Raw genomic sequence first — 26,972 nt, 5'->3', positions numbered from 1 at the left:
GAAACAACCAGAAGTTCCAGAAAATCTAAACTGCATGGAAGTTCAGCAAACAAAGATATAAAGAAGAAATACTCATCCAGACAGGCAGAAGAGGTGGAGCCGGAATGGACAGGACGCAGTGTGGTGGCAGCAGCAGTGGTAGCAGTGGCGGTAGTAGCAGGCCAGCAGAAAGTGCAGTCACACGTTTTAAAAAGTCAGGAGGGACACCTGGGGAGCGTTCCCAGCTCCTCACGGGACCTAGCAGCTCATGTTCCTAGCACCAGGGAAAATCAAGCCTCATTGCTTCTAACTGTGCAGACCAGTGGGGGTTGGGGTGGAGGAAGAAATTGCCAGACTCTCAGCAGAGTCTGCTTGTTTAAAGGTCCCCCATGGTCCTAGAACGTCCGTAGACCCACCCACTCTGGGAACAACGGCCATGGCAGCAGCTATGGGGGCGCCAGTCCGGTGCAAAGGTGGGAGAGGTGCCTGAAAAAGGGGCGAGTGCTAGGCAGGTGGCATTGTTCCCTCTCGGACCCCTCCCCCACATACAGTGCCACAACGTGGTGAAATGAGTTGCCCCTATACTGACGAATCTCTAAGGCTCCACCCCTTACAACGTAACAGGAGCGACAGCTTTACCTGGGACGTGGAGGCAAACAAATACAGGAGCCTTTCAGAATGAGGAGACAGAAGTATGGCCCAAAAGGGGAAACGGATCAAGGTTCCAGTGGGAGAACTAAGTGACGAGGAGATAGCCAACCTAACAGATGAGGAGATAGACAACCTAACAAATGCAGAATTCAAAACACTGGTGATAAAGATGCTCACAGGCTTGACAGATATGCTTGAGTACGGCAAACGCATAAGAGAAGAAGTGAAGGCTAGGCTAAGTGAAACAAAGGAAAGTCCACACAAAACCAATGGTGAAGGGAAGGAAACTGGGGTTCAAATCAATGATTTGGAACATAAGGAAGAAAAAAACAGTCAACCAGTACAGAATGAGGAAACAAGAATTGAAAAAAATGAGGAAACCTTCCCAAATTTTGTGAAGGAGATGGATATACAGGTCCGGGAAGCACGGAGGGTCCCGGGCGAGCTGGACCCTGAGGGGACCACACCAGGACACATCATGATTGAGATGCCAAAGGTGAAAGATAAAGAGAGAGTCCTGGGGGCAGAAAGAGAGAGGCGGAGAGTTGCCTACAGGGGGTTGCCTATGGAACTATCAGGTGATTTCTCAGAGGACACTTTGCAGGCAGGAAGGGACTGGCAAGCAGTATTCAATGTGATGAAAGGCAACCTGCAACCAGGACTACTCTATCCAGCAAGGCTATCATTTGGAATGGAAGGGCAGATGAAGTGCTTCCCAGACAAGGTGAAGCTAAAGGAGCTCATCATCACCAAGCCATTATTATATGAAATGTCAAAGGGACTTACTTAAGAAAAAAAGATCAAAACTATGAACACTAAAATTTCAACCAAACTCACAACTATCAACAACCGAATCTAAAAAAATAAAAACAAAATACAACCAAGCAAATCAGAATAGGAACAGAATCATAGGTATGGGAATCATTTGGAAGGTTGTCAGCTGGGAGGGGGAAGGGGGATTAATGGGGAAATGATGCAGGGACTAAGAAGCATAATCAATTGGTACAAAATAGACAGGGGGAAGTTAAGAATAATATAGGAAAGGGTGAAGCCAAAGAACTTATGTGCGCAATCCACAGACATGAACTAAGGGGGGTGGGATTGCTGGAGGAAAGTGGGGTACTGGGCAGAGGGGAAGAAAGGGGAAAAAAATTGGAACTACTGTAACAACATAATCAATAAAATATACTTTAAAAAAAATCACAATCTATCATCAAACCAGGGAAGCGGGTGGTAATCAGGACTTTGTGAGTATTATCCTCCCCCTGGTCATTTCCTCTGTGCCCCCAGGTCTCAGTGTTTTATCTGTAAAATCAATGTGCCAGATCCAGACTCCTTCCTAGGCCTCCTTCTGCTCTGACTTCTTTCCCAAGATCTCATTTGCCTTTTCCCTTTATACACCCTTACTCAGGTATGCAGGTTATACTTACTTTTGTTTGAAATATCTTTCTCTGCCATCTCCTATAAAAATTCTGCCCATCCTTTTGGGTCTAATTCAGAAATGTCACTTGGCTCCCACCATGCTTTATGCTCCCAAAGCATTTCTTACCATTCCTGTTCTGTGTTATTAACCGTAGGAGGGTATCTTTGATACACTTCTCAAGGTTAAGGACTGAGTGATTCATTTTTGAACTTCCTTGGGTGTAGATATTTATTGGATTATATTCTTCCTCACTTGGGGGACATTCCTTCAAGAGACATGTAGAGAGCCGGGGTCTTGTTAGGTAGTGTGTCTTTGTGTATAACTGATTAGCCACATAGGGAGCAAGCAGAGGCTGTGGTCATGAGGGTGGGGCTGTGTGCAGGTGGTCAGGTATACTTGCTCTGTCAGGTGAATCAGAGAACATTTACTGGGGAAAGTCACCTTTGATCTAGGTCTTGATAGGTACAGGCATAGATGTGTGCCAGAAAACGAGATCTCTTGGGGATGGGAAGGAACCTGCCACAGGGGTAAAATGCCCAGTAGCTCTCTGCGAGTGCAGCGTAAGTGGGAAAATGAAGTGGTACTGAGGAACAGGGCTTGATGCTATAGGTGTCGGGGCACCACTGAAGGTTTTTTAAGCAGAGTAGTGATAGTCACATTTGTGTTTTAAAAATAATTCATCGTTAACAGATAGTATGCTAAAATAGTAATTCATTATGGCTTTGTGGGAGAGTGTGGTTCTTTAAAATTTTGTGTGCTTTTCCATTATTTAAAATTGTCTTCAGTGAGAGCATATTCCTTTAATTAGAAAAAGCATAGTGTTGGGTTTTTAAAAATGTTACCTCTGGTGGTAGAGTGGGAGGTAGAAAATGAATTTAGTTTTGCAGGCATTGCTTATTGTTTTATCTGCTACTGTTACACTGATTAGATTGACTGTACCCTTTGGGGCTGGAGTTTAAATTCACTAAGACTTGGTAACAAAAGAGCATTCGGTATTCCAGTTTCCTCTTTCTGAAATAATCCCATGGTTAGTTCATGGACACCAGGGGGCAGCCTTGCTGTTCTTTCCACCTAAAGATTGTGTGTTCCTGTGTGGCTGACTGCACTCCACTTTCTTCTGAATATTCTGGGCTTTGAACATGGGCAGCACAGTGGCCAACAGAAAGCCAGTGCTCCTTTGAAAATCTTGAAATGCATTCATGTGCTCATAGATGTCATTTTGAGCTGCACTGGGGTTTCAGGTGTCTTTCATTAGAAGGGAAAGGAACTGACTCCTTGGGATAGGTACAAAAATGACTCTCTGTGTTTTAGGCATAGAAAAAGAGAAGTGCCAGAAGATGGAAGAAGATGGATCTGCCAAGCCTGTAAGTTCCTAAACATTGGAAGGGTGGGTATGTGGAGCTCAGTTTTCTTCAGTATTTGTTTTGAAGCCCATGTTAAATCTTTAAATAACTTCTAGTCAGTGTTTGGTGATGGGGATGAAATATAACTAAAACACAGCTTCTTCGCTTGAGGGTCTCATAGTTGATCTGAAGATTTCCTAGCCAGCACCCTGTAGCTGCCTGTGCTGCTGGGCACTCGAACTGGAGCTAGTCTGAATTGAGATGTTTGTAAGTGTAAAATACAACCAGTTTTTGACAACTTGGGGCAAAAATAAGGGAAATGAAATTCTTTTATTGATTACATGTTGAGATGATAATATTTGGGATATATTAGCTTAACTAAACTATATTAAAGTTTATCTCACCTATTTTTACTTTTTAAATGTGGCTACTGAGAATTTTTAAGTTTCATATGGCTTGCATTATATTTCTTTTGAATGGCACTGGCAGTAGGTACAAAATGGAAACCAGCCATACCTGTGGTAAATGTTATAATAGAGTGTTCCTGGGGCTGGGGGAGCCAGGGCTACCGGCTGTGTGGTAGGTGTCAGGAAGGCTGAATCTGAGCTAATGAAAAACAGAAAAAAATTTTAAAAACTTCTGGACTTACAAGAATAGTACAAAAAATAGCTGTAATTCTTTTGTGCATACTCAGATGTTCACAATTTATATACTCAGCACAGTTATCAAAATCAACTAACACTGATAGAATATTATCTAATCCATAAACCATCTGCACATTTTATCAGCTGTCCCAGTAACGTCTCTTCGTGGTGTGGGATCTAACATTGCCTTTAATTCTCATGTCCTTGATCTCCTTTAGTCTGTCACAACGCCACAGTCTTTCTTTGTCTTTCCTGATCTTGACACATTTGAAGAGTATTAGTCAGTTGTTTTGTAGAATGTTTTCCATTTGGCTTGTTTTCAGCACTCGCAGTTGGGTGGCAATCCTGGTATTTCCCTGGAGGAGGCAGAGTGAGTAAGTGTGATGGTAGATGTCTGGAGGAGAGGGGGCTGTGGAGGAAGAGGGAGCAAATGCGAAGGTAGGGATATGGAGGAGGAGCCCGTGGAAGCAGAAGCTGAAGGAAGACATGCTCACAGCACACAGGGACTTGGGAGCATTGTCTCCTCACACGGGCCTCACACATTAGTGACATTTGTTCCTGGATAAAATCACTTTGGTAGAAACTCACTTGGTCCTCAGCATTTTGGGAGCTAGGCCATCTAATCCTAGTGCAGCCACTCATGGGCGAATACCTGGATTTCCACATCTGAGAGAGAGGGATGCTTCCCTTCCCCACCGTGAGGGGATGAGACTCCGCACTGCACCAGCAGAACACCCTCGTGTGCCCTTGGGGAAACGAGTTCCTTTTCAAGTCTCGCAAATGCTATGGGAATGCTTTGGAGTGTTTTCGGTCTAAAAAGTAGCAAAAGGATGATTGAAGAAGGACGTATTGAGTGGGCTGAGCCTTGGCGTATGTGGCTGCAGAGTAGTAGTGCTTAAATGCATACTTGAAACAAACCGGTTAAACTTCTGGGTTCCCAACTTATTCATCCATATCGCATACCATCAGCACCTATCTGCTGAGTCAGAGTAGTGTGAGGATAAAATGAAATGATAGCATGAAAGATGGGCGCTGTAAAGTACGAGGCTAATATAATGTGGGGTGACGTTGATAGAAAAAGGGTGGGAAAGAGAGTGAGGAAGAAAGATGGAGAATACTGTCTCTAGAGCCAGGTGGTGAAGAACATATCACATATTGTGATCTTTTAAAAGTAATCCCAGTTGAACTTCCTAAAATAAGTTAATCTCTGTTTCCTGAGAATGTTGAATAAGTGTTGCACAAAGAAATTGCAATATTCAAAACATTGAATAAAGAAATCTGTTTAATCTAGCAGGTACTTTTTAAAGCCTCTTGGAGATCCAAGATGGCGGAGGAGTAAGTGGAAGCTACACTAACTTCCTCCCGGGACCAGTCTGGAATTAAAGCCTCTCTGGGTTGCTTTGAAGCACATTCCTTTTGCAATCTCATGCCCAACATGGGTGGTGGCCAGGGCGAAATAACTAAAGCCAGAGTACAGGGCGCTAAGTCTCTCATCTTGCTTCTCAGCTATTGTTCTGCAGCATCTTTCACTTAGGAGTCTATTTTCTAACAAAGTCTTAAACTTGTTAAAAGTTGAGTTTGTTTGGCTTTTCCAAGCATGTCTCTGTTAGAGAAGTGGCAGGGGTGGCCCTGCTCCAGTGGGTCAGGGGCAGGTGATGGGGCGAGCACACTTAACATGCTGCGACAGGACAGATGAGTGATGCTGGTTGTCCCACTGCAAGCAGGCACATGACACGGAAAACTGCTCTGTGGCATCTGTGCTCACTCTAAACTTGCATCCAGGTCTCCATGGGGTTCCACTGCCAACAGAGAGATCTTTATTGGTTCTTAGTTGTGAGTGCTTTGTGGGACCAGGAGAATTATTAGGGGACATGAAACAGGACCCTTTTGGAAGGACATGATTGATTGATTTAGCATCTTTATTAAACACATGAAATTTCCTGGCCCAAGAAGAGATTTTCAAGCCAGGGCTTTATGAAGATACATTCTGTAGGGTTTTTACACTTTCGATAAACAATATAAAGGACTGAGGAATGTAAAAAGTTAAATCCTAGGGGACTGGCAGAGGAGGCTGAAATCGGCCATGGCATTAATTCCTACCTTTATTGCATAAGAACTCTTGCATTTTGAGCCATGGGGCTCCTGGCTTGTGGCCAGGCGGAAGGGAGTGACCCAGGGGAGAACTGTAGGCCACAGAGCCCACTTATCGGGAAATATTTGCCGTCGTCTGGGGTCTGATCATGTCCCTCCCGCTCAGAATGCTGCCTCTTCCAGACACCACATTTGTTAGCCTAAGTCGTTGTTAAAGCAGCAGTCAGACTGAATTTGTTTATCCCCTCAACAGATGAGTGAGATGCTGAACGCCAGAGTAGATGCTCCTATGTTTTCCTTACTATGAAAACTTCTGGCTTATTTACCAAATTCTTGCTTGCAGTGGGGCTGGTTCCTAAAGTTCAATGGAGTTGGGGATTCTGGTTTAGTATAATAAACACTCAGAAAAGACAGATTTGAAAATATGTTAAATTAGAATCAGAAATGTAACAGCAAGGTGAAACAAATGTGTTAGCTTAACTTAGTGCATTATCTCCCTGTAGTCACGTTACCTGGGAAGCAAGGCTATGAGAAAGCCCCTTGGTGATAAACATGGCACAGGAAGTTAACGGAATAGTCAGATGTCTGGGGGTGTATCGGTTTTCCACAGCAAACATTCATTATGCCACCAGTTCTGGGCCAGGCATCTGGATGGCTTTGCAGGGTGCTTCTGCCTCAGGGTCTCTCATAGGCTACATTTAAGGTACTGACCAGGGCCGCGGTCACCTTCAGGCTCACTCACACATGTGGCTTTTGGCACAGCTCAGGTCCTCACCAGCTGTTGACAGCCATCAGTTCCTTGCCACCAGGACGTCTCCATGGAGCCACCTGGAAGCCTGAGTCTTTTTTAAACTAATCTCAGAAGTGACAGCCCATGACTTTTACCATATTCTGTCCTTTCGAAGTGAGTCCTTAGGTGCAGCCTGCATGCAAGAGGAGGAGATTGCACGAGAGGATTAGTACCAGCAGGTGGGGGTCATTGGGGCCATTTGAGGCTTCCCACCACAAGTGGCTTCTGGCTCTAGTGATAGATGTGTCCCAAGACAGAGCGTGTTTCTGAGGGGACCTTGGACTTGCGTCAGCACAGTGGGCCGCCCTCCCTCCCCAAGTGCTGCTGGAGATGGCACTGCCAGCTGTGGCTTCACGTTTCCCCTTTTCTGTGGTCTAAGCCCAGAGTTTCTGTGTTGGGTGAGGTCTATGAAGCTGTGGGAAAGGTGTTTGAGTATTTTCTAGAGATGATGAATCTGTAAAGACCCTGAAAAGTTTCAAAACCACTGGTCTAAGTGAACCTTGGCCTTTATATTCAGTCTTAGTTCAAACAAGATACCTGAGAACTGATTGATTATGATCAATAATTGACCAGTTATACTGACATTTAAGATTATTCCTAGGTCACTTTGGCTGGCATTTTGAACCCAATTTGTGAGCTTTTTTTACCATTTATACAGAAAGTTTACTACATAGGTAAGGGGGCGAAGCCCCCAAAATGCCTTCCAGGATGGAAAGTAGTGCAAAATCTATATTCTTGTGAAAAATCAAATAATAACCCAGTGTGGCTCTCCAGAATCTGAGTTTATGATAAAAGCAAGCTGGCGCTTCAGAAGGTGAAGTGCTGCCAGAGGGAACTGAAAACTTCACAGCAAGGAAGAACCAAAAATGGGAGTGTGAGCACAGGCCTTGACTTCCATGCAGCCACTCTGTCAGCAACAAGTAATGGTGTACACCTGACAGCATCGCTCAGCTACCGCATGTATCACGGCGGCAGAGCACTAGAAGTTCCCAGCAATCCTGAGATGTCCTGGGCTGGGGGTCGGTCAGACACATCATCAACATTTCTGCTTTCTTAGGCCTGAAAGTTAATAATATATTATAGAAACATTTCCATCCAAAGCGACTGCATAGATGCAGGAAACATAGTATGTTAAAAAAAAAGTTTTGAAAATTTATTTATATGGAACACATCATCTCCAGAGACCCCTTGAAATATGAGCCATTTAGCCACGTATGGTTTTCTCTTTTTTGCATGTAATTCTTTGGTGACTGACCACTATGATAATTATACTTTCTTTTTGTGGATAAGAAGAAAACTTCTGTAGGCTGTCTGTAAAACAACCTAAGACACCCTTGATAATCATTAGAGTAAGTTTTTCCTTTAGATAGTACTGTAACTAGATTTTATTTTCTATTGTAATGCTGCTTTTTTTTTTTTAACTTCAAACATGTTTTTAAAGATTGTGATCAATGTAGTAATGAGGAAATTATTGAAAGGTATTTGGGACTGAGAAGCGGAAGATTAAGCATATTAAATGTAACCTCTCCCCCCTCAGGGACTGTTGGAGTCCCCTGCAGAGAAGGCCCCGGTGTCTGTGGCCTGTGGAGCTGAGAGTCCCCTGGATGGCATTTGCCTCAGTGAATCAGATAAGACAGCTGTGCTCACCCTGATAAGAGAAGAGGTAAAGGCTTTCTTGTGTTCCATCCACTTATCACTCCATTTCTTTGCAAAGCCCATGTGCCAGCCGGCAGATTCCATCTCTGTTGGCCTGAGTTACCCCGGCTGGAAGTTCCTGTTTCCTGAAGCTTGTTTAGCTCGTATAAAGGGTTCCCTGCAAAACACCTCGTTGCTGCTGGGGTCCTGCACTGTGACTTCCAGGGAAAAAGCTGATGCTCTGAAATATCCTTAAGAATTCTGTACTCTTCTGTATTTGAAATTTTAAATATCGAATTTTGCCAACTTTATCCACATATGTATCTAAATCAGTGCCTTCATTTTATAGAGGATATATGTTCATACATAAAAATTCCTTAAATTCCAGACTTGCAGTAATATAAAATTGTTTCCTACCTTCATCCATTCTTTAATTCAACTCTCAAGTATTTTTATCATGTTTTTTGAACAATCTCTGTTCAAAATAGACCACTGCTAGGCCTTTCCTTGGTGATCTGAAAAATATGAAAGACACTGTTATATACTAGTAATCAATTACCACCTTCTCTGGTTATATTTTTGTACTATATTTTATGTATTTTGTTTTTGTATTACTGGTTAACTCCACCTTTTTTTAAAAGAAGGTAGAGCAATTTTATTTTTATAATAGGATGAGAGTAGTTAAGTACTGTGACACAGGTCTTTAAAAAATAGCATTAGGTTGGTAATGAGGGATTTCAGCTAATGCTATTGTCAAAACTTGTGAGCAGTGGTGAGGAGCCCCCCACCCCAAATCTCTTAAATGAGAAGAGTGACTTCGTCTTCCTCCTGAGAGTTAAACCGTGAGATGACCCCCTAATGGATCAAAGCAAATATGTGTTTAGTCACCAAAGCAGACAAGCTGGCTTCTAGGATCTTGAGATCCTGACTAAAGGCACTGAAATAAAAACATACCAATTAGGAAGAGAGAAGCACAGAAAAGTAAAATAAAAGGAGAAAAACAGGTGTTCTTCGGACCCCTGTGCAGGGCAAACGGAGTATCAGGCAGTGAATTTAGAGACTTTTATCCCATTTAGCATGGGCATTCCAAATCGGAATCTGGGGTCTGCACTGGCAAGATCCTGCCGTAGTGAGATGGGTGCATTTGGCTGGAGGCATTGAACTTCTCACTCTCTTTCCGACTCCGTGCTTATCAAGCAATTAGAAATCTATACAAAGAGAATATGGTGGTTGTGCCAACTTCTAACGCTCCAGTTCTGTGGCAGTTTCACTTCTTGTCCTAACTAAAATTGGTGCGCTGCTATCTCCTTTGGTTAAGGTGAGTCTCTGCCAGACCAGTGGCTTTGCTCTTGGTTCCTGTCCCAATCAGTTTTTTAGGCCTACAGAGTTGAGAGCCAGACCCTAGACTGAGGTGAAATTTACAGAGATTTTAATTACCGCTTGGAATTTTCCCAGGCGGTGTCCTGCTCACTTTTACCCTAGTGGCTACATTTCCAGCACCCTATGTGGCTAAGAGTCTATTTTTCCAAAGGCTTATGAGCATACTGAGATGTTGAGGTTTTATATTCCTAATGTAGATTGAATGTCTTGGGAGCTCCTGGTTATGTGTTGTTTCAGTCTCCAATCTTACATTCAAACTGTAAGAGATTGACTAGGTGAAACCAAGCTTTCTCTATTATAATCTAGATAATCACTAAAGAGATTGAAGCAAATGAATGGAAGAAAAAATATGAAGAAACCCGACAAGAAGTCTTAGAGATGAGGTGAGATTGGAGGTTTGGGCGAGGGACTGAATACCTACACATTATTAAATTTAATACAACTGAAGTGATTGAAGTATTTGCTTACCATAGAATCAGTGTTGAGAACTTGAGGCTCTGCTGTGTACACCTTGATTTGTGATTGATAATATCATTTCATGAGCATTGCTGACCAGTTATTATATTCAGACACTATCGTTTATTTTGGGGTGTTCAGAACATTACAGGTGAGCAGAACTCACATAATTCTTATCTTTTGAAAAGACAAATTTGTGCAAAAATATCCATTTGAAATACAGAGTAATAAGATATACTGACATTCAATTATGGAGGCATTATACTTCATTATACTTTTTAAAAACTAATTATATGTGGTAGCTTCAAGTCTCATAACTGCTACATAGATTTTAAAAAACATGTTAACAGAAAACAGAATTGATTGCCATTTTTAAATTGAAATCTTTTTATTATTGCTGCTCTCTCCCTAGAAAGCAGAGTTGGGAGTTGTGTACTAACTAAAGATGGCACCAAAGAAGAGGGAAAAAGCATAAATAATTTATACACTATACAGTCAGCATTTGAATAATTAAGGAACATTTTAAATATGTTCACGCTAATTTGTGTCTCTTGTATTGTGTGGTTTTTTTGAGCATTTACTGAGTGTAAGGCCCATGCTGGGCTGGTGAAGAGGAAGGGACAGCAGCTGCCCTTGGAGAGCAGGACACAGTGATGGGCACTGTCAGTGAGGGAGGTTTCTCACTGAGGGGTCACCAGGAAGAGCACCTGACACTGCACAAAGTCAGGACAACATCCTTGCACGTTGCTAAAAGAAAGGTTAACACAACAGGGTGCTCTTTAAAGTCTTTAAATACTTATAAGTACTTGAAATGCTTCTGAAACTACGACAGTAAAATAAAACTTGTAAGTGAGGAACAGGGGACTGGTGCCTGAAAAGGTGGATTGAGGACAGGAAGGCCTGAACTCAGATCAGATCTCTTAGGAAGGGCCCCCATAATGTCATTATAGTAGTTTCCTCGTATACACCACCAACATGTTCCAAGAGCCCCGTGCAAAGATGCCTGAAACTATAGATAGTGCCTAAACCTACACATACTTTTTCATATACATCCATGCCTATGAAAAGTTTAATTTATAAATTAGATGCAATAAGAGGTTAACAATAACCTATAATAAAGTAGAATAATTATAACAATATACTGTAATAAAAGTTATGTGAATGTGGTCTCTCAAAAATATCGTATTATACTGTACTCACCTTTTCACTTGAAGGAAGCACTTTGTGGCTTCTCTCTGGCGTATCTGAATTGTCAGCATCTCAATTGTTGTACCTTGGGGCCATTATTAAGTAAAATAAGGGTCACTTGAACATAGCACTGCATTACTGTGACAGTCGATCTGATAACCAGATGGCTCCTGAGTGACTAATGGGCTGGTAGTGGATACAGTGTGGACACGCTGGACCAAGATGATTCACCTACCAGGCAGGACTGAGTGGGACAGTGTATGATTTCACTGCACTACTCAGAATGGTGCGAAATGTAAAACTTAAGAATTGTTTACTTCTGGAATTTTCCAGTTAATATTTTCGGATTGCGGTTGACTGCGGGTAACCAAAACTATGGAAAGCAAAACCACAGATAATGGGGGCTACTATAACTTATTTTGTGAAAGGTTGATTTATGTAAGCAGACTTAATCTGGTGCCTTGAGGTCATTCACATAGGGCAGAGAAAAAGTGAAGGCAGTTATTTCTGTAAGTAGAATGAAGGCTTGTTAAACATAAAATCTTAAGAAAAACCTTTTGAACATTAACAAATCTTGCATTACGGTAAAAGAAGAGAGAGAGAGAGAGAGAGAGAGAGAGAGAGAGAGAGAGAGCGCCCAAAGCAGGCAAATGGTTTTGTAAATTGGTCAGTATACAGGGTGGGGCACAAGTAGGTTTACAGTTGTGAGTACATGAGTTTATTCTTATATTCTTCGTTATTGTTATTTTTCATATGAACTACTATAAACCTACCTTTGCCCCACCCTGTATGTTAATGTGTTTAACTGGCGAAGCATTTCTCCAACTTCCATTGTCTAAAAACTCATCTGATAATAATTATTTTTATTTTTAAGGAAAATTGTGGCTGAATATGAAAAGACCATTGCCCAAATGATTGGTAAGGAAATTTTTTTAAAGCATACGAATCATAAGATCTATGGATGATTTTCAAATCAGGATACAAACTTCAGTTTGTTCATCACTTAAATACAATTGATTTTCATTATTCTCAGTAGATATGCTGTATAGTTACTGCCAAAACTGAACTATTGCTTCTAAGGAAATACAGGTTAGGTTTTATACAAGCCTGTGGTCACCACTTTTTTGTGAATACATAATCTGGTTTTATGTGTGTTTCTGTGTAAAGACATCTTGTTTGATATATATTGCTGATTCCTTAACATTGAACGATGACCAGCAGTGAGTGCTATAGCTCATGTGTGAACAAAGCTCATTGAACATGCCTTTTCCCTATAAGGCCCGTCACAGCCTTCCTGCACTTAGGAACACTAGAGGGCAAGCACTTCAGCACTAAACTTGGGGGCTATTTTAGTAGCAAAATCACCAACAGAAAGCACAAAAATGCAAAAAAAAAAAAGCACTAAATAGACCGTGAAAGGACAGTTGTTAACAGTATAAAGCGAGAAGGCATCCCCCTTGTTCACACTCAGCTGGGAGCATGCACGTCAGGTGACTCAAAGTTTTTGCTCTTCTGTGCATGTCTGTGACCCAGAATGCACCAGAAGTACTGATTTTGGATTACAAGTAAATTTTAGCAAGTAGGCAAATTCACAAATATGGACTCTGTGAGCCATGGGGATCAGCTGTAGTTGGGTTCATTTTAGAGCTTGGCAAACAGTTGGGTTCCGTGAAAAGCCCTCCACCCAGTACCCAGAGCATTGGCGACCGAGGCACACAGTCTGTACCCCCGGGTGGTGCAGTGTCCTTACTTCATGCAGGTTGTACTTTCCCTGCATCAGAACCGTGGGTGCGTTTTCCAAACGACAGTGGTTGGTCCTCCTGCACTACATTGAGAACCTCTTCTCACCAGTGTTGTAAGGACTGACTCCTTAAATCAAAGTCAGGTCTTTCTGCACTTAAGCACCGAAGTGATATTTTCTACTGTCCACATCACCTGACACCTTCCCAGCACACGGCCTTTGCTACAGCTGTTCTCCTCTGTCCCAGGGAGCTCCTGCCCTCAGTTCTTTTGGGTGTCAGTTCAGATCTCTCCTGAGTAAGGCCGCTCTCTATAAGAAAGGAACCCCACCCTCTTGCCCTCCTTTATTTTCCCCATCACTTGGCACCACGTGCCTCCCCCACTAGGAGGTTCGTCCTTGAGATGGGAACTCGGTTATGTCCACAGCTGGGTCCCAGCCCTGAGAACACTGCTTATTAGCTCAAGGGAGGCAGCTGCTGACTATGCGCTGACTGACTGTGCCATTGCTTTTGGTTGTGCTTCACAGAAGATGAACAACGGTCAAGTATGACCTCCCAGAAGAGCTTCCAGCAACTGACCATGGAGAAGGAGCAGGCCCTGGCAGACCTTAATTCTGTGGAAAGGTCCCTTTCTGATCTCTTCAGGAGATATGAGAACCTGAAAGGTGTTCTGGAAGGGTTCAAGAAGGTAGCATGTCCTTTTTCTTCTGGAATCTCCTTACTAGTGCATTTTCTTGGTAGAGGATCTTCAGATGTAGGTGCCAGAGATGTGTGGGTAGCTTTTTAAATAGGGATTCAGGGCCCCTGTTGGTCTGGAGAATTTCCCCCGCTTTTTCTTTCTGTGGTTGTTCAGGCATCTGGCCCCGTGGGTGGTGAGTCTTAGTCATTCCTCTCCTGAGTCAGACTAGTAAACCCCAGGCACAGCCAGAGTGTGGCACGGAGCATAAGCACTGCAGAACCCTAGGACTTGAGCAGAATTCTAGAACGTTCATTTTGATAATTCACCAATATAATATTAGTAAAAGCAAAAGGGATTCTAGACACAGCACTGAAAAATTCAGGCTGCTTATTCTAGAGAAAAGTACTGTAATGTTTCAAATTTAGGTGTAAGTGGGCATATTGATTTAATTTTGTTGCACACCATCAATGAAATACATTTATAGAAGTGACTATTCTTTTTTTCTGCATTAAAAACGAGACTGGCCAGTTTTATCTATGGGAATCAGATTGCCATTCAGATTTGAATAACTGCCTTCCTAAAATAGGTGCACCAGTGTAACTGACCTTGCTGTATGATTTGAAAATTAATACCAAAAGTTATTTTTTTCAATGCTTTTTAAAAAAACGATTTTATTTATTTATTTTAGACAGATGGGAAGGGAAGGAGAGAGGGAGAGAAACACTGATGTGCAAGAGATACATTGATTGGTTGCCTCTCACACACCCCCAACTAGGAACCTGTCCCACAACCCAGGCATGTGCCCTAACCGGGAATCGAACCAGCGACCTTCTGCTGTGCAGGCTGGTGCTCAATCCACTGAGCCACACCAGCCAGGGCTGAAGTAGTTATTTAGAAGTTCTTTGGTAGATTTATATAAAGGCATCTGAATTAATTGGGGTTTCTCATTTTTGAAAAATGACATACATGGTACGTCACTAGTAGAAGAAAAACAAAATGACTTGTTTCTTTTATTTTAAATTGTCTTTTGGAACAGAATGAAGAAGCCTTGAAAAAATGTGCTCAGGATTACTTAGCCAGGGTTAAACAGGAGGAACAGCGATATCAGGCTCTGAAAATCCACGCAGAAGAAAAACTAGACAAGTAAGTGCTTGCACATAAGAATTTTACTTTTTATGATGTTGTGAGAAGATCGATGGGGGCAAGAAAAAAATCACCTTTGCAACTTCAGGAGGCATTTGTATGTGTGATATTTACTTTTTTGAATAAGTAGAATCTTCCCATGGTTCTAACATTTAAAAGATTAAAAAGATATACAGTATCTCCCTCTACCCCATCCCCCTTGCATTGGGTTCCCACCTCTTTTCTCACCTGGGATAGTCACTATTTTATCCTCCCAGATATACTTTTATCCCCTTCTTTTTTCTTCCTCCCAGCTTTATGGAGACATAACTGATGTATGACATTGTGTAAGCTTAAGTCATACAGCGTATTGATTTGACATATTTATGTATTGTACCATGACAGTGTTAACCAGCACCTCTGTCTTCTCACATAATTACCATTTTTTTATGTAGTGAGAATCTCCTTTTTTATAGAGATGATACATACCTCGCTTTTTTCATTTAGCAGAATATTTTTGAAATCTTTTTATGTCAACCCATGAAGAGCTTCCTTATCTTTTTTAACAGTCATATGGCATTCCATTTTGGAATGTATCATTCTGTTGTTGAAGTGTCCCCTACTATTGGACATTCAGGTTATTTAAAATCTTCTGCTACAAACAGTGCTGCAATAAGCAGCCTTTTATGCTTATCATTAGGCATGCATGTGAGTTATCTGCATGATAGAAAAGGAATTGCTGGGCCAAAGAATATATGAATTTATTATTATGACAAATGTCAAATTGCCCTCCTTAGACTTTTATTAATTTATATGCCTATACAATGTATGAAAATGTCTATTTCTCTATAGCTTTTCCAACAGATCAAATTTTTGGTTTTCTGCAAATCTAATAGATGAAAAATGGTATTTCAGTTTAGTTGGTTGGGATTTTTGTTATTGTTTTGTGTGTGTGTTTTTTTTTTTTGGCAAGCAACAGCATTTATTTTATTCATTGTAGTTTTGATTTATGTTTATCTTAGAGTAAAATTGAACATATTTTAGCAGCTGTGTGTACATATATTTGCTTTACAATGAGTGACTCTTCTATCCATAGTTTTCTATTGTCAGTTTATTTACATATTTAAGGATAACAACTCTTTGTAATATGTGCTGTGAATAACTTTTTTCATCGTATCCTTTATCTTTCGGCTTTTCCTATAGTGTTTTTTGATATGCAGAAATTTATTTTGAAATAGTAAAATTTATCAGTCATTTTTTTTACAGCTTCTAGATTTTCTGTCATAGTAAAAAAGATCTTCCCTCTGCTGACTGTAACATATTCTATGTTTTCCTTTTAGTACTTTTATGGCTTAATTTTTAAAATCCTTAAATCGAACACATTTGGAATTTAACCTGGGGAATGGTATGAAGGATGCATCCCACTTTATTTTTTAACTAAGAAGTAATATTTGTACATTTTGCCGTCTGTCTTTCTATTTGTAAAACCTTTTAAGTTCCCCCTTTCCCATTCTCACCCCTAGAGGTACTACTATTTAACTTTACTGTGTATCCTTCCAGTTTTTGTGCCTTTACAAATACTGCCCATAATGTCTTCATTATTGTTAAAAATTATAGTGGAGTCATATTACATAAATTTCCTTTTTCATTTAATAGTACATCGTGGCTATTTTTTCATGTCAGAACATATAGCATAACCTAATTACAGTATTCCCTCACTTATCGCGGGTATTACATTCTAGACATCCCCCACCCCCGCGATGGTGAAAATCCGTGAAGTAGCAACCTTACATTTATTTTAGTACTTATATATATTTTAAGGCTTTATAAACCCTTCCCACACACTTATAACCATTCCCAGTCCCTTATTAACCTTTTCCGCACTTCTATAAACACTACTTATGTTCTTAAACATATTCTGCACTCTTAAACCTACTAACTTTAACAACATACATATACAGTACCGCAAAATCCTGCGATATAGCGAAAAATCCGCGATAAATAATTAAATATAATATTTTAAAAAATCCCGCGATATCGAGAGGGATGACTGTTTCGGTCGTAGGCCTAGTCCACTCCTTACCGATGGGCATTTACATAGTTTCACACTTTTCCACAGCAAACAGCGCTGCAGGGAACACCCTTGTGCTTGCCCCACTGTGCCACGGGGGCCCATTGCTGGTGCTGGGTCCCCGAGAGGGACCTGCCGGCTCAGGGGGTGCGCACATGTCGGGTTGTAGGGGTCGCTGCCACAGCGCCCTCCGCAGAAACCGATCAGTCCTCAGTCCCCCACTTGGTCCGTGAGCCTGTTTCCTTGCATCTCAGCCAACACGGACAAGATTGTCCTTTTTTATTTTTCCCAGCCTGACAAATTTTAAACGTTTATCACTTTAATTTGTATGTCTCTGATTACTAGTGGGTTTTTAGCACCCTTTAATCAGTTAGTTGGCACCAACTGACATTTATGTTTGTTTGTTTTTTTCAAAAAAATTTGCTCTTGTACCTCATGAGAAAAGTCACTTTTAGGACTATGTGTCGTAGATGTCAGTGGTCAACACCCTGCCTCTTTAGCTGTGATGATCCCAGAGATGATCCTGCCTGCTATTGTGCTGAGTTTTTTTAAAAAGCCACTTTTGGATTGTTGTAGAAACTGTCATGTGATTCCATTTTCCAGTGACACAAATTTTGAAGGACACTGTGGCCTTTGAGATGAACTCTGTTACTGGTTTGCACCGTGGAAATTTCCTTAGTGGTTGTGTGTAAATTGAGTTTGTATCAATTAAAACTGAATTATTTAGGTCACCGATTCCTTTTTTCCCCTCCTGTCACGAAGTCAGTTCCTTTAGGTCTGCGTTTCACAGATGCCAGTGGTTACTGTCCTGGCTCTTCAGCTGTGACTGATGACTAACCATGTGCTCTTTGTCCCTTTCTTCTACAAACAAAACGCTGTCAACAGAGCCAATGAGGAGATTGCTCAGGTTCGAACAAAAGCAAAGGCTGAGAGCGCAGCTCTCCACGCAGGACTTCGGAAAGAGCAGATGAAGGTGGAGTCCCTGGAAAGGGCCCTTCAGCAGAAGGTACAAAGAGGGGCGTGGTGTGACCACAGAGACACTTGGTTTTCGTCCTTGGCAGTGGCTAGCTTGCAGGGGCTCTGGATGAAAGAGGCCTTCCCCTTTTGCCCAGACATGGCAATCTAGCTCCTTTGTGAACTCATTCAGGGGAAGACAAACAAGGCAAACCATGAAACTCCCAGGCGTATTGGTGGGAACTGCCCACAGGCAGGGTGCAGAGAGGAAGTTGCATTAACTGAAGTTTGGGGACAAACCCTGCTTAGTCAGGCTCTGAGTCTCCCTTTTTAAATTTCATTTTTGTTTTTTATGTAATATATGAAGTTGTCTTCCCCTTCGTTGTAATTTTACCCTTCAGGGGACATTTGGCAACATCTAGAGGTCTGTTTGGCTGTTGCAAGTAGGAGATGCTCTGGCATCTTAGGGATAGAAGCCAGAAATGCTGCCAGACATCCTACAATGCACAGCACAGCCCCCACAACAAACACTGACCCATCCCAAACTGCCGCTGGTGCGTGGTGGAGAGACTGCTGTAGATAAATAAAAATCAGTGGCAGCAGTGGTTCCTGTTTCTCACTGCTCGGTGATTCTCGGATGCCTCCAGTGTTTTTCTTCCTTGTCTCCAGTCAGTTACAACAGGGTTCTTACCAGGGGGTCTGATGCCCACTAACACAGCGTTCCTGGGATACGAGGACTCAAGAGTCCCAGGTCCCTGGCAATGCTAATGGATTGAGTGAGGCCCAGACACTTGTGTATTTCACAGGTACCCCAGGTAATTGCTGTGGTAACAAGAAAATTTGAGAATAAGAGGTTCAGGGACAAGCTGCAGAAGGCTGGTGACTGCCTTCGCCCCCTACTCAATTTAAGCATAACTGAACACATGAGCATTTTCCAGGGGAGAAGGTATAATCTCTCCTTTTCCTTAAAGGCTCTCTGATGTAGAAAAGTTGAGAGCCACTGAGTTAGAGTTTAGCCAGTGTTGGGACTATTAGTTACAAGTGCCTTCATCTCCGGACACAGCTGACCTGCACAATCACATCATTTGTCTTTCAGAACCAAGAAATAGAAGAACTGACAAAAATCTGTGACGAGCTGATTGCAAAGCTGGGAAAGACTGACTGAGTTTTCCCCGTTAGCTCAGCAGATCTGCATTCGGCTGCTTCTCTTGTGACCACAGTTATCTTGCCTTATCCAGGAATTATCGCCCCTTTGCAGAGAAAACACTTTGGAAAAGCACATGCCTACTGCTGCCTGTCCCGCTTAGCTGCCGATGCAACAGCCCTGGAAGAAACCCTAGAGTATTGCACAGTCACGAAAGAGCGGCATCTGACAGTCCTGCGTCTTTCACAAGTCGCCATTGACAGGTTCAGTTAGGCTGCTAGGTTTGGGCTCGTGAGTTCTCTCTCTGTAACCTCTTTTAAAGCCATCTTTACTTTTCCAAGTTCGTGATTTTATGGCTGCTGTTTGGGATTATCTGTTCACCACCTGTCTGATTATTTTTTGTGACTTATTTATTTCATCTTTTAAATTTAATTTTCAGTATTAGTGGTTTGATTTGGGGAGGAATTTGACTTTTGTTACTTCTAATTTATAAATAAGAAGGGACTCTTGGGTACCCGTTTAAACACACATCCACACACTCACACATACTTAAACATGCTGCTGTTACTTCCCTGAAGCATAGTCAGAGAAGGGCGTCTCTACAGAAGAGCCTATCTCCATAAATGTAAAAACCCGTTTTGAAAGAGAGTCCTGGCTCCGAGTGCCAGTGTCAGAATTCTGGGAGGTTGAAGATGTGAAAGCCCCAGACTCACGTCTGTCCTGACTCATAACCCCAGACGTGGGTTTCACATCTGGGGAAGACTTTGCTGTGATATTTTGTTGCCCTGGTGTTGGGACACTCCTCAGCCGTGATGAGTGTGAGTGTGACCCCTTTGGGGTTCGTCCTCAGGCTGAAAGGGTCTCCTTTCTGCACGAACAGTAGTGGGCTCTCTCCAAGCGGGGGTTCGCAACACCGTCCCAGAGCCATTTCATCTCCTCTGCTTCATTTGTTGCCACAACACCAGTATTTTCTCTTTATTATTTGAAATATGGCAAGAAAATCTACTTGTAGAAGGTTTAGATGATCTTATATAATTCAGAGGTGACTGGAACCCCATTTGGCAATTATAAAGTAAAGAAACAATTGGGTTTTCAGACTTTCTCTTTAAGGCAAAAAAAAAAAAGTCCTTTCAAACTTAAGACAGTTTTCAATAAAACGGGCAGTGAAAATCTTGCAGGCCACTCTGAAAATCAGCTCATTTTGAATATTGTTAAACAAAGGCCATTTGACTAGTGGAGGGAGGGAGTGCAGGGAGCAGATGCACACGCACACGCCAGCTTCCTGGCTCAGAGTGGAGGGGCTGGTGCCCCCAAATGGAAAACTTCCATGTAGCCTAGGAATTCCCTAGCATTTGATAGGCAAAACCAAATCCCTGCTAGTGTTTTAAAGCACTCTGTCTTAATCTTAACACCCTGAAGGTCTTCATGGTGATATGCACTATATTCAGTACCTGTAAATTTTCCTGTAAAAGTATCGCATGATCCAACTTCAGCAATGAGTTGTGCCTAGTGGAGAACCTCTGTAGATCTTTCAACATGAATTTTTCTTTAGAAGTCTACTATTCACATGGGTGCAATCTTTATCCCCAGGGAGGTCAATGATGTCTTTTAAAGCCAGAAGTCCCGTTTTACCAATATGCATTTATCATAATTGGTGCTTAGGCTGTATTTTAAAGCCTATTGTCTTACCATTTTTTACAAAAAATAAAAAAGAACAACAGAAATGATCTGTGGTTGGAGAAGTGACTTGACAATCATTTGGACTTTGCAAACAGTCACTGTTGATTAATGTGAGTGCTTTAGGTAGTCTTAGCAGCAGTTAGTACAAATGTGTCCAGCAATGTCACTGATTTCTCCATTTAGTCCTCGCCTACTACGAAAATTAACTTTGCATTTTGCAGAAAGAAACGTTGCTAAAGAAACTTTGCTAAACCTTTTTGCTGCTGTATTTTGGTGACATGTCCATGTTTACTTGTTTCCTATTGATCTGTTTTAAGCATGGAAGGCTTATTAGTGGTCTCAATTATAACTCCTAGTTTTCTTTTTAGGCTGCTTCTATATATTAACTAAAAGGGACCTATGTGTCAAAATAAGTGACAACAGTCCTTCCCCAGCACACTGGTAAGAGAAGCCCCTAAAACACTAGATCCTGAAATGAAGTTGTAGCACAGGGAGTACAAGAGGGGCTTCTTTAAGTCACCTTTGCTGCTGGCCTCTCTGCCATGACTGTTACAAGACTGTGTTCTTCCTTCTAATTTAGTAGGTAGATATTCTCCAACAAGAATAAAAATGTGGCTTGTGCAGCTAGCAGACCAAGAGAATATTCTGGGCAGACCGAAGTACATTTGTTTATTTTTCTTTAAAAATAAGCAAAAAAAAAAAAAAAGAAACCCCAAACTTTTAGAACTCCTGAGAGTAAGAAATACAGCCTAGACTTGGCCCCAGGTTAGTTAGACAATAATAAACCCTGTTACACATGGGAAAACCGATGAATGGGAGTTGCTGGCCTAGATCGTGGTTTGGAAGTATTAGGTGATCTTGTTGAGATTCTGGATCCAGAGCCATTTCTTAAGTTTCTGACTTTGCCAAAGTGTAGATAGGTAGTCTTTCCCTTAAAGTATTTTAATTGGAAACTGGACAATTTTTCACTTGGTCAGTTATAGTCAGACCTCCTGATATTTACTATATTAGGAGAAGCTCCTGAAGCCTGCCCAAACCTTTTGTTCTATAAAACTGTTCTGGAAATATTGAGAAGCCCAATTTTCTCATGTGGTTTCTAACTTCTTCAGACCCAGCCCAAATTAGGAAGTGCAGAGACACATGATGGTACAAAACTGAGGATCTGGCTGCCTTCCAGGACGATACGGAATCTAAGGGAAGATTTATGGTGGTTTTGGGGGATCACTTAAGTTGAATTTTCTTTCAAGCCAGTTACCCTTTGCACCTGTCCCACACTTTGTGCAACCTTCACAGCAATGCTCCATTACTCAGATCTTTGTTAGACAGCCCTGAGCCAGTGTGTCTGTGAACAGCGGGAGTAAACTGCCCCAGATGCTCCTGGGCTGTTTGAAGGCAGCCAGAGGGAAGCACTCACTTTTAACTTGAGGGCTTGCTGGTGGCTCTAAAGCTCAAAATGAAATTTTTAAAGAGCAAGCAGTGGTAATCTTGTGTACACTATTTGGAAATGATTCAGCACATCCTTTTCTAGTGGCGCAAACCTCTAAAGCTCTCTCTCTTTTTTTTTTCCCTATAATTAGTAGCCGTCTCATTGAACTGTACATGACTGTTGTCTTTTTCCTGTGACCATGTGAGCTTGTTCTTGGACTTGGGTGTCTTACTTTATCCCTTTGTTGGAAAGAGAAACTAGGTGTTGAAAAACTAAATGATTCAGGCAAAGGATTTTAAAGTAAAGATGTATATATTAAGAATTTTAAAGATAGCAGATTATTATTTGCTTATTAAAGAACAAATATAGTCTGGGAATCCCAGAATGTCAGGCCAAAGGTCTAAGAAGTCATCTTCTTCGAAGATTTTAATAGAAATATTTTGAGGAGACTTCTGTCCAAAAAGGTTTGACTGACCTCCAGATCCCAGTGATTTTTAAGAAGCAGTTTATCCCTCAAACCTTGAGTCTCCCATGAAGTAAAGGTAAAGAAACTGGACACGTCTCTCCTAGGATCTCCTCTGGAAGATAATACAAATGGCAGCATTTCCAGGGAAGACCCTCCCATGTGCCCAGAGCTAGCATTTTGGAGACTAAAGATTGCACTTTCATAGTTCTTTGTCCAAATGCAATCCCATTTCTGTGCCTCTTAGCATGCAGTTAGATTTGGACAAACAAGATTCCTAAGGAATGACTTTATTAACTATAATATGGTTACAGCTATTACATATATATATATATATTCTGGTTATAGTCCTAACATAGAGATGTTGTGTGTGATGCCAACAGTCTTAACTCATTTGGAGACGGCCAGGCATGGAGCTGAGGTGTGGCTTGAACCTTCCCTGTATCGATTCTTTAGAATTATAAAGATGCCACTTTCTCTCCCTCTATGCCTTTTAGTGGTATCTGAAATATGCTCCAAAAAATATTTCCTAGTCACATTGTTAACCGATATTCTATATTAATAATTTCCAAGTGGACCTATAAAAACCTGAACTCAGAAGCCACCCCCAGTCCAGATACAGGGCAGTCTGTTACCACACCCGGAACCTCAGCCTTGGTCCTTCTTACCCAATGGGACAGGATCCAGGCACTGCTTTTAAATCTCAGAGGTAGCAGTCAGCATTTCAGTGTTGCCGTTAGCAAGTGTGTGTTTGCCAGTAGCTAGCATTCGTACTAATGTGCCAACAAGTAAATGTTAACTGCACATCTGCTTCCACTGTGTCCCCACGGGTGCCACGATGTGTGTGAGGAGCCTCTTGTCTGGAGGGGCAGACGGACGCTGCATTGACTACTGCTGTCAGGATTGTGCTGTGTGGAATAATCATCTACATAAATTTTATATGCACAGTGATTTCCCTTTTATATGTCAGGTAAATATTTGTAAAAGTTATACTCACACAAATGAAATTATTATAATGATTACTAATATATTTTTTCCATGTTTCATTGCCTGAATAAAAACTGTTTACCACTGTTAAATGTGGGTGTGTGTATGCACTTTTTTCATGGTTATAGTACTTTTGTCCCCAAGTGAAAATTTATGACAGCCTTGCTTTTATGAGCTCCATATTTCAGTTTAAAAATAGAAAAGATGACATTTTTTGCTGCACTCATTTTGTGGGATTTTATGCATTTGGTTGGGTGTGTAATTAAAAACAAAACAAACAAACTTGGGAATTCAGACCTTACCATATAAATTTCCATGCTTTTGCATCTGTGCAAACAAAGTAATTGGGTGCTTGTTGGTTTTGCTTAGAGACTGCTTGTCTGCCCGGGCGTTTTTCAAGTCATAGGAGCCTAAGTCACCCAAGAAGCAGAGCTGTGTAAACATTGCAGAATGACCCACAGAAAATAGCTGACGTGTTATGTCTCTTCTAGGTTAATACCAGGAAGAACTTTTTCAGTACTAGCCAGACCAACTCTCAACTGGGCAGGAAATTTTGTAAGTTTTATTACAGGAAAAGATAACAGGCTCCATTTTACAATCTAGGTGGGGATCCACTAAGAAAAATCAGCACTATCACTTGCTATTTGCCATATTGTAAGACATACAGCCTATAAAGTTCCTCAAAGTGTTTTTCACTAGTGTGCTCCTGAGCTGCCGGGAGGGGACTCCTGTAAAATGACTGGAGGAGGTGGCACTGCCGTTGATCGAATGCTGGAGACAGTTGAAATCTCATCAGTTTCTAAGAACTTTTGGGAAGAATAAGATGGAAATTACCTTTCTACTCTTACAGAATCTTATTCTGAGATAATGAGACCACTTAATGTTTTCCACACTTTTACAAATAGGGGATCATAGGATCGTTTTAGTGAGAGGCAATTGGTATTTTAATAAGAGAAAATAGGACAAATATCAAACGCATCGCACAAGTTAAGGATAAGTTATCACTTCATGGAATTTATTTCAGATATAAATGGTTATGTACTAGGTCATGAAGAAAATTAATTTCTCGCTATGGCTAGTGGTCAAAAAGTATGAAAAAACGATCTACTAACATTCATTCTGCAGTTGAAGAGAAAGGCCCAGAGAGAGAAGTGTTGTGGCCAAGATTCCACAGTTTGTATATTAGTGAATGTTATCGCCCTCACTCAAAAATGAGCAACAAAATTAATTGCCACCTAGTCCTTTACAAGCTCTTTAAATCCAGTTTCTAAGTTTCTAGGCATTTAAGGACCAATCAAAGCCAAATACCTTTTTGTCTACATCCACTCATTTACCAAATACTGATTTGCAGAGTTTAAAAGTGGAACGTGCCAAGTTTCTGAGGCCAGTTAGCTGGAGAGAAGCTGTTTTCAAGTTTGAAGCTTCATTAAAATATGAATGATGTGCTAACTAAAACTTTTCTCCCAGAAGGAAGCATCCCTATTCTAATTTTCTTTAGTCCAGTTGTGATTGTAGGTTATTTTATCTAAATTATGTGCTTGAGGATGGGAATGCAGCGGTGCTTACGATTTAATTATGAGCCAAATTTAACGCCCAAACAGGACAACATGGCATGGAATTATTGAGTCATGTGACAGACTAAGCACTAAGGGAGTCTCAGAGGACGGATAGCATAATAGGGAAGGCCGTGCAACCAGGTAGAGCACCAGGCTGCTTAGAATACACACACTGGGCTCAGCCTGGCTTCAGGTCCCAGCCTCAGTTATTTCCCTTGCCTGGGCTTCAGTTCTCTAGCTCTGGTGATAATAGTTCTTGCCCCAGGAGGTGGCTGTGAGACTCAGCAATAATGCTTGCATAGTGCTTGGCTGCTAGGTCTGTAATAAACAGTAGTGATTATCATCACCTAAAACCTTGCGTTTATGAAATTTTCAGGTTTTCTAAGATTCCCCCTAAGAACCAAATGATTCTTCTATTAGTTTTATTAGACATCTAAAAATAACAAAGTTTTGGAAACTTAGGCGTTACCTCACTTTATTCTTTTATTTGAGATTGGTAAGAGATGGAGAAGTGGAGGATTAGCTGAAGACACATGCCCATGTTGGGGTGATTGAGCTATTAAGCGGTGAATGGAAGTGACTATGTGTTCCAGACTATTCCAAGACTCCCTAGACCTGTACCAGCCAAGAAAAGTTTCTATGATCTCTTTTTCCTTTGCCAAAAAGTGTACATCCTTTGAAGTTTGGTTCCCATGGGAATACATATGCAAGAACAGATTGAAGATATAACTCAGTTAACAGAAATTCTTTTTTTTTTTTTTTTTAGCCAATTTAAAGGAAAGGGTAATTGACATTTGAGTTTCTTATGTGCCAGGTGCCTTTACAAATATGTCACATTAACAATTCCATGTAGGTGGAATTGGGCTTTTTGTTTTTTTACCAGGGGCAGGGGGAATGAGGCTAAAAAGCACACAACATCCATTAGTTAGCTACACAGGTGGGGCTGGCGTGTGAAGCCAGGTCTCACTGATCTCAAATCCCATCCTCCCTGGGGCCACTCCATGTTGGGGCATACTGTGGAACATACAAGTATTCTTCAACAGGGCAAAGGAGGACTTGTCTTCACTAAATGAATTTTCTTGCGCCTTTCTTATCTCAAGTGGGAATATTTCAATGGATATCAGAGAGAACTCTGCAGAATCATGTCACCGAAGTTCAACAGTGTGAGAACATGAAACCTAGCAAAGACCCATAATTTGTTACTGTATTGGAAAGGCGCTGTTAAGAGAAAACAAAACTCATGTTCTTTTTCCTTTCAGGCCTCCTGGTCTTGCAGAAAGAGCTTTGGCATGGAAGGCTGAGGTGGGTTCTAATCCTAGTCTGTGAATTGTCTGGGCAGGCCCTTAACACCTGCACTTGGACTGAGAATAATAGGTCTCCTCCTGCAATTTTGTGATTTTTACGTCTTCCTCAAGTGCTATCTATCAGGTAAAAGGTCCCCCAGTTTTCCTGTCAAAAAGGCCTGTCTTGAGATGTACTGACAAGAGTAGACTTGCCACCAGAGGGTGAGTCCATAGGACTTTTTGCTGTGTCCACTGTGACTACAGCATTCAGACAGGTGAGTGTCAGCC

General features: G+C 41.5%; 1 protein-coding gene across 6 annotated transcripts in view; it reads left to right on the top strand.

The window, feature by feature from the left end:
• Positions 1-23,937, top strand: part of TACC1 (transforming acidic coiled-coil containing protein 1) — a 79,833-nt gene extending 55,896 nt beyond the window's left edge. For all 6 annotated transcript variants that reach the window (XM_090258957.1, XM_090258955.1, XM_090258956.1 and 3 more), the window contains 8 exons: positions 3,365-3,417; positions 8,459-8,584; positions 10,243-10,319; positions 12,455-12,498; positions 13,847-14,007; positions 15,035-15,141; positions 18,077-18,197; positions 19,242-23,937. In XM_090258957.1, the coding sequence (XP_090115083.1) occupies positions 3,365-3,417; positions 8,459-8,584; positions 10,243-10,319; positions 12,455-12,498; positions 13,847-14,007; positions 15,035-15,141; positions 18,077-18,197; positions 19,242-19,310 (758 nt within the window). In that variant the 3' untranslated portion in view covers positions 19,311-23,937. The remainder of the gene's footprint in view (positions 1-3,364; positions 3,418-8,458; positions 8,585-10,242; positions 10,320-12,454; positions 12,499-13,846; positions 14,008-15,034; positions 15,142-18,076; positions 18,198-19,241) is intronic.
• The last annotated feature ends 3,035 nt before the right edge of the window (positions 23,938-26,972 follow it).

The sequence above is a fragment of the Furipterus horrens genome, unplaced genomic scaffold, assembly GCF_987537825.1.
Source record: "Furipterus horrens unplaced genomic scaffold, mFurHor1.1.pri manual_scaffold_12, whole genome shotgun sequence".
Classification (NCBI taxonomy): domain Eukaryota; kingdom Metazoa; phylum Chordata; class Mammalia; order Chiroptera; family Furipteridae; genus Furipterus; species Furipterus horrens.
This window is presented reverse-complemented; position numbering and strand designations above follow the sequence as displayed.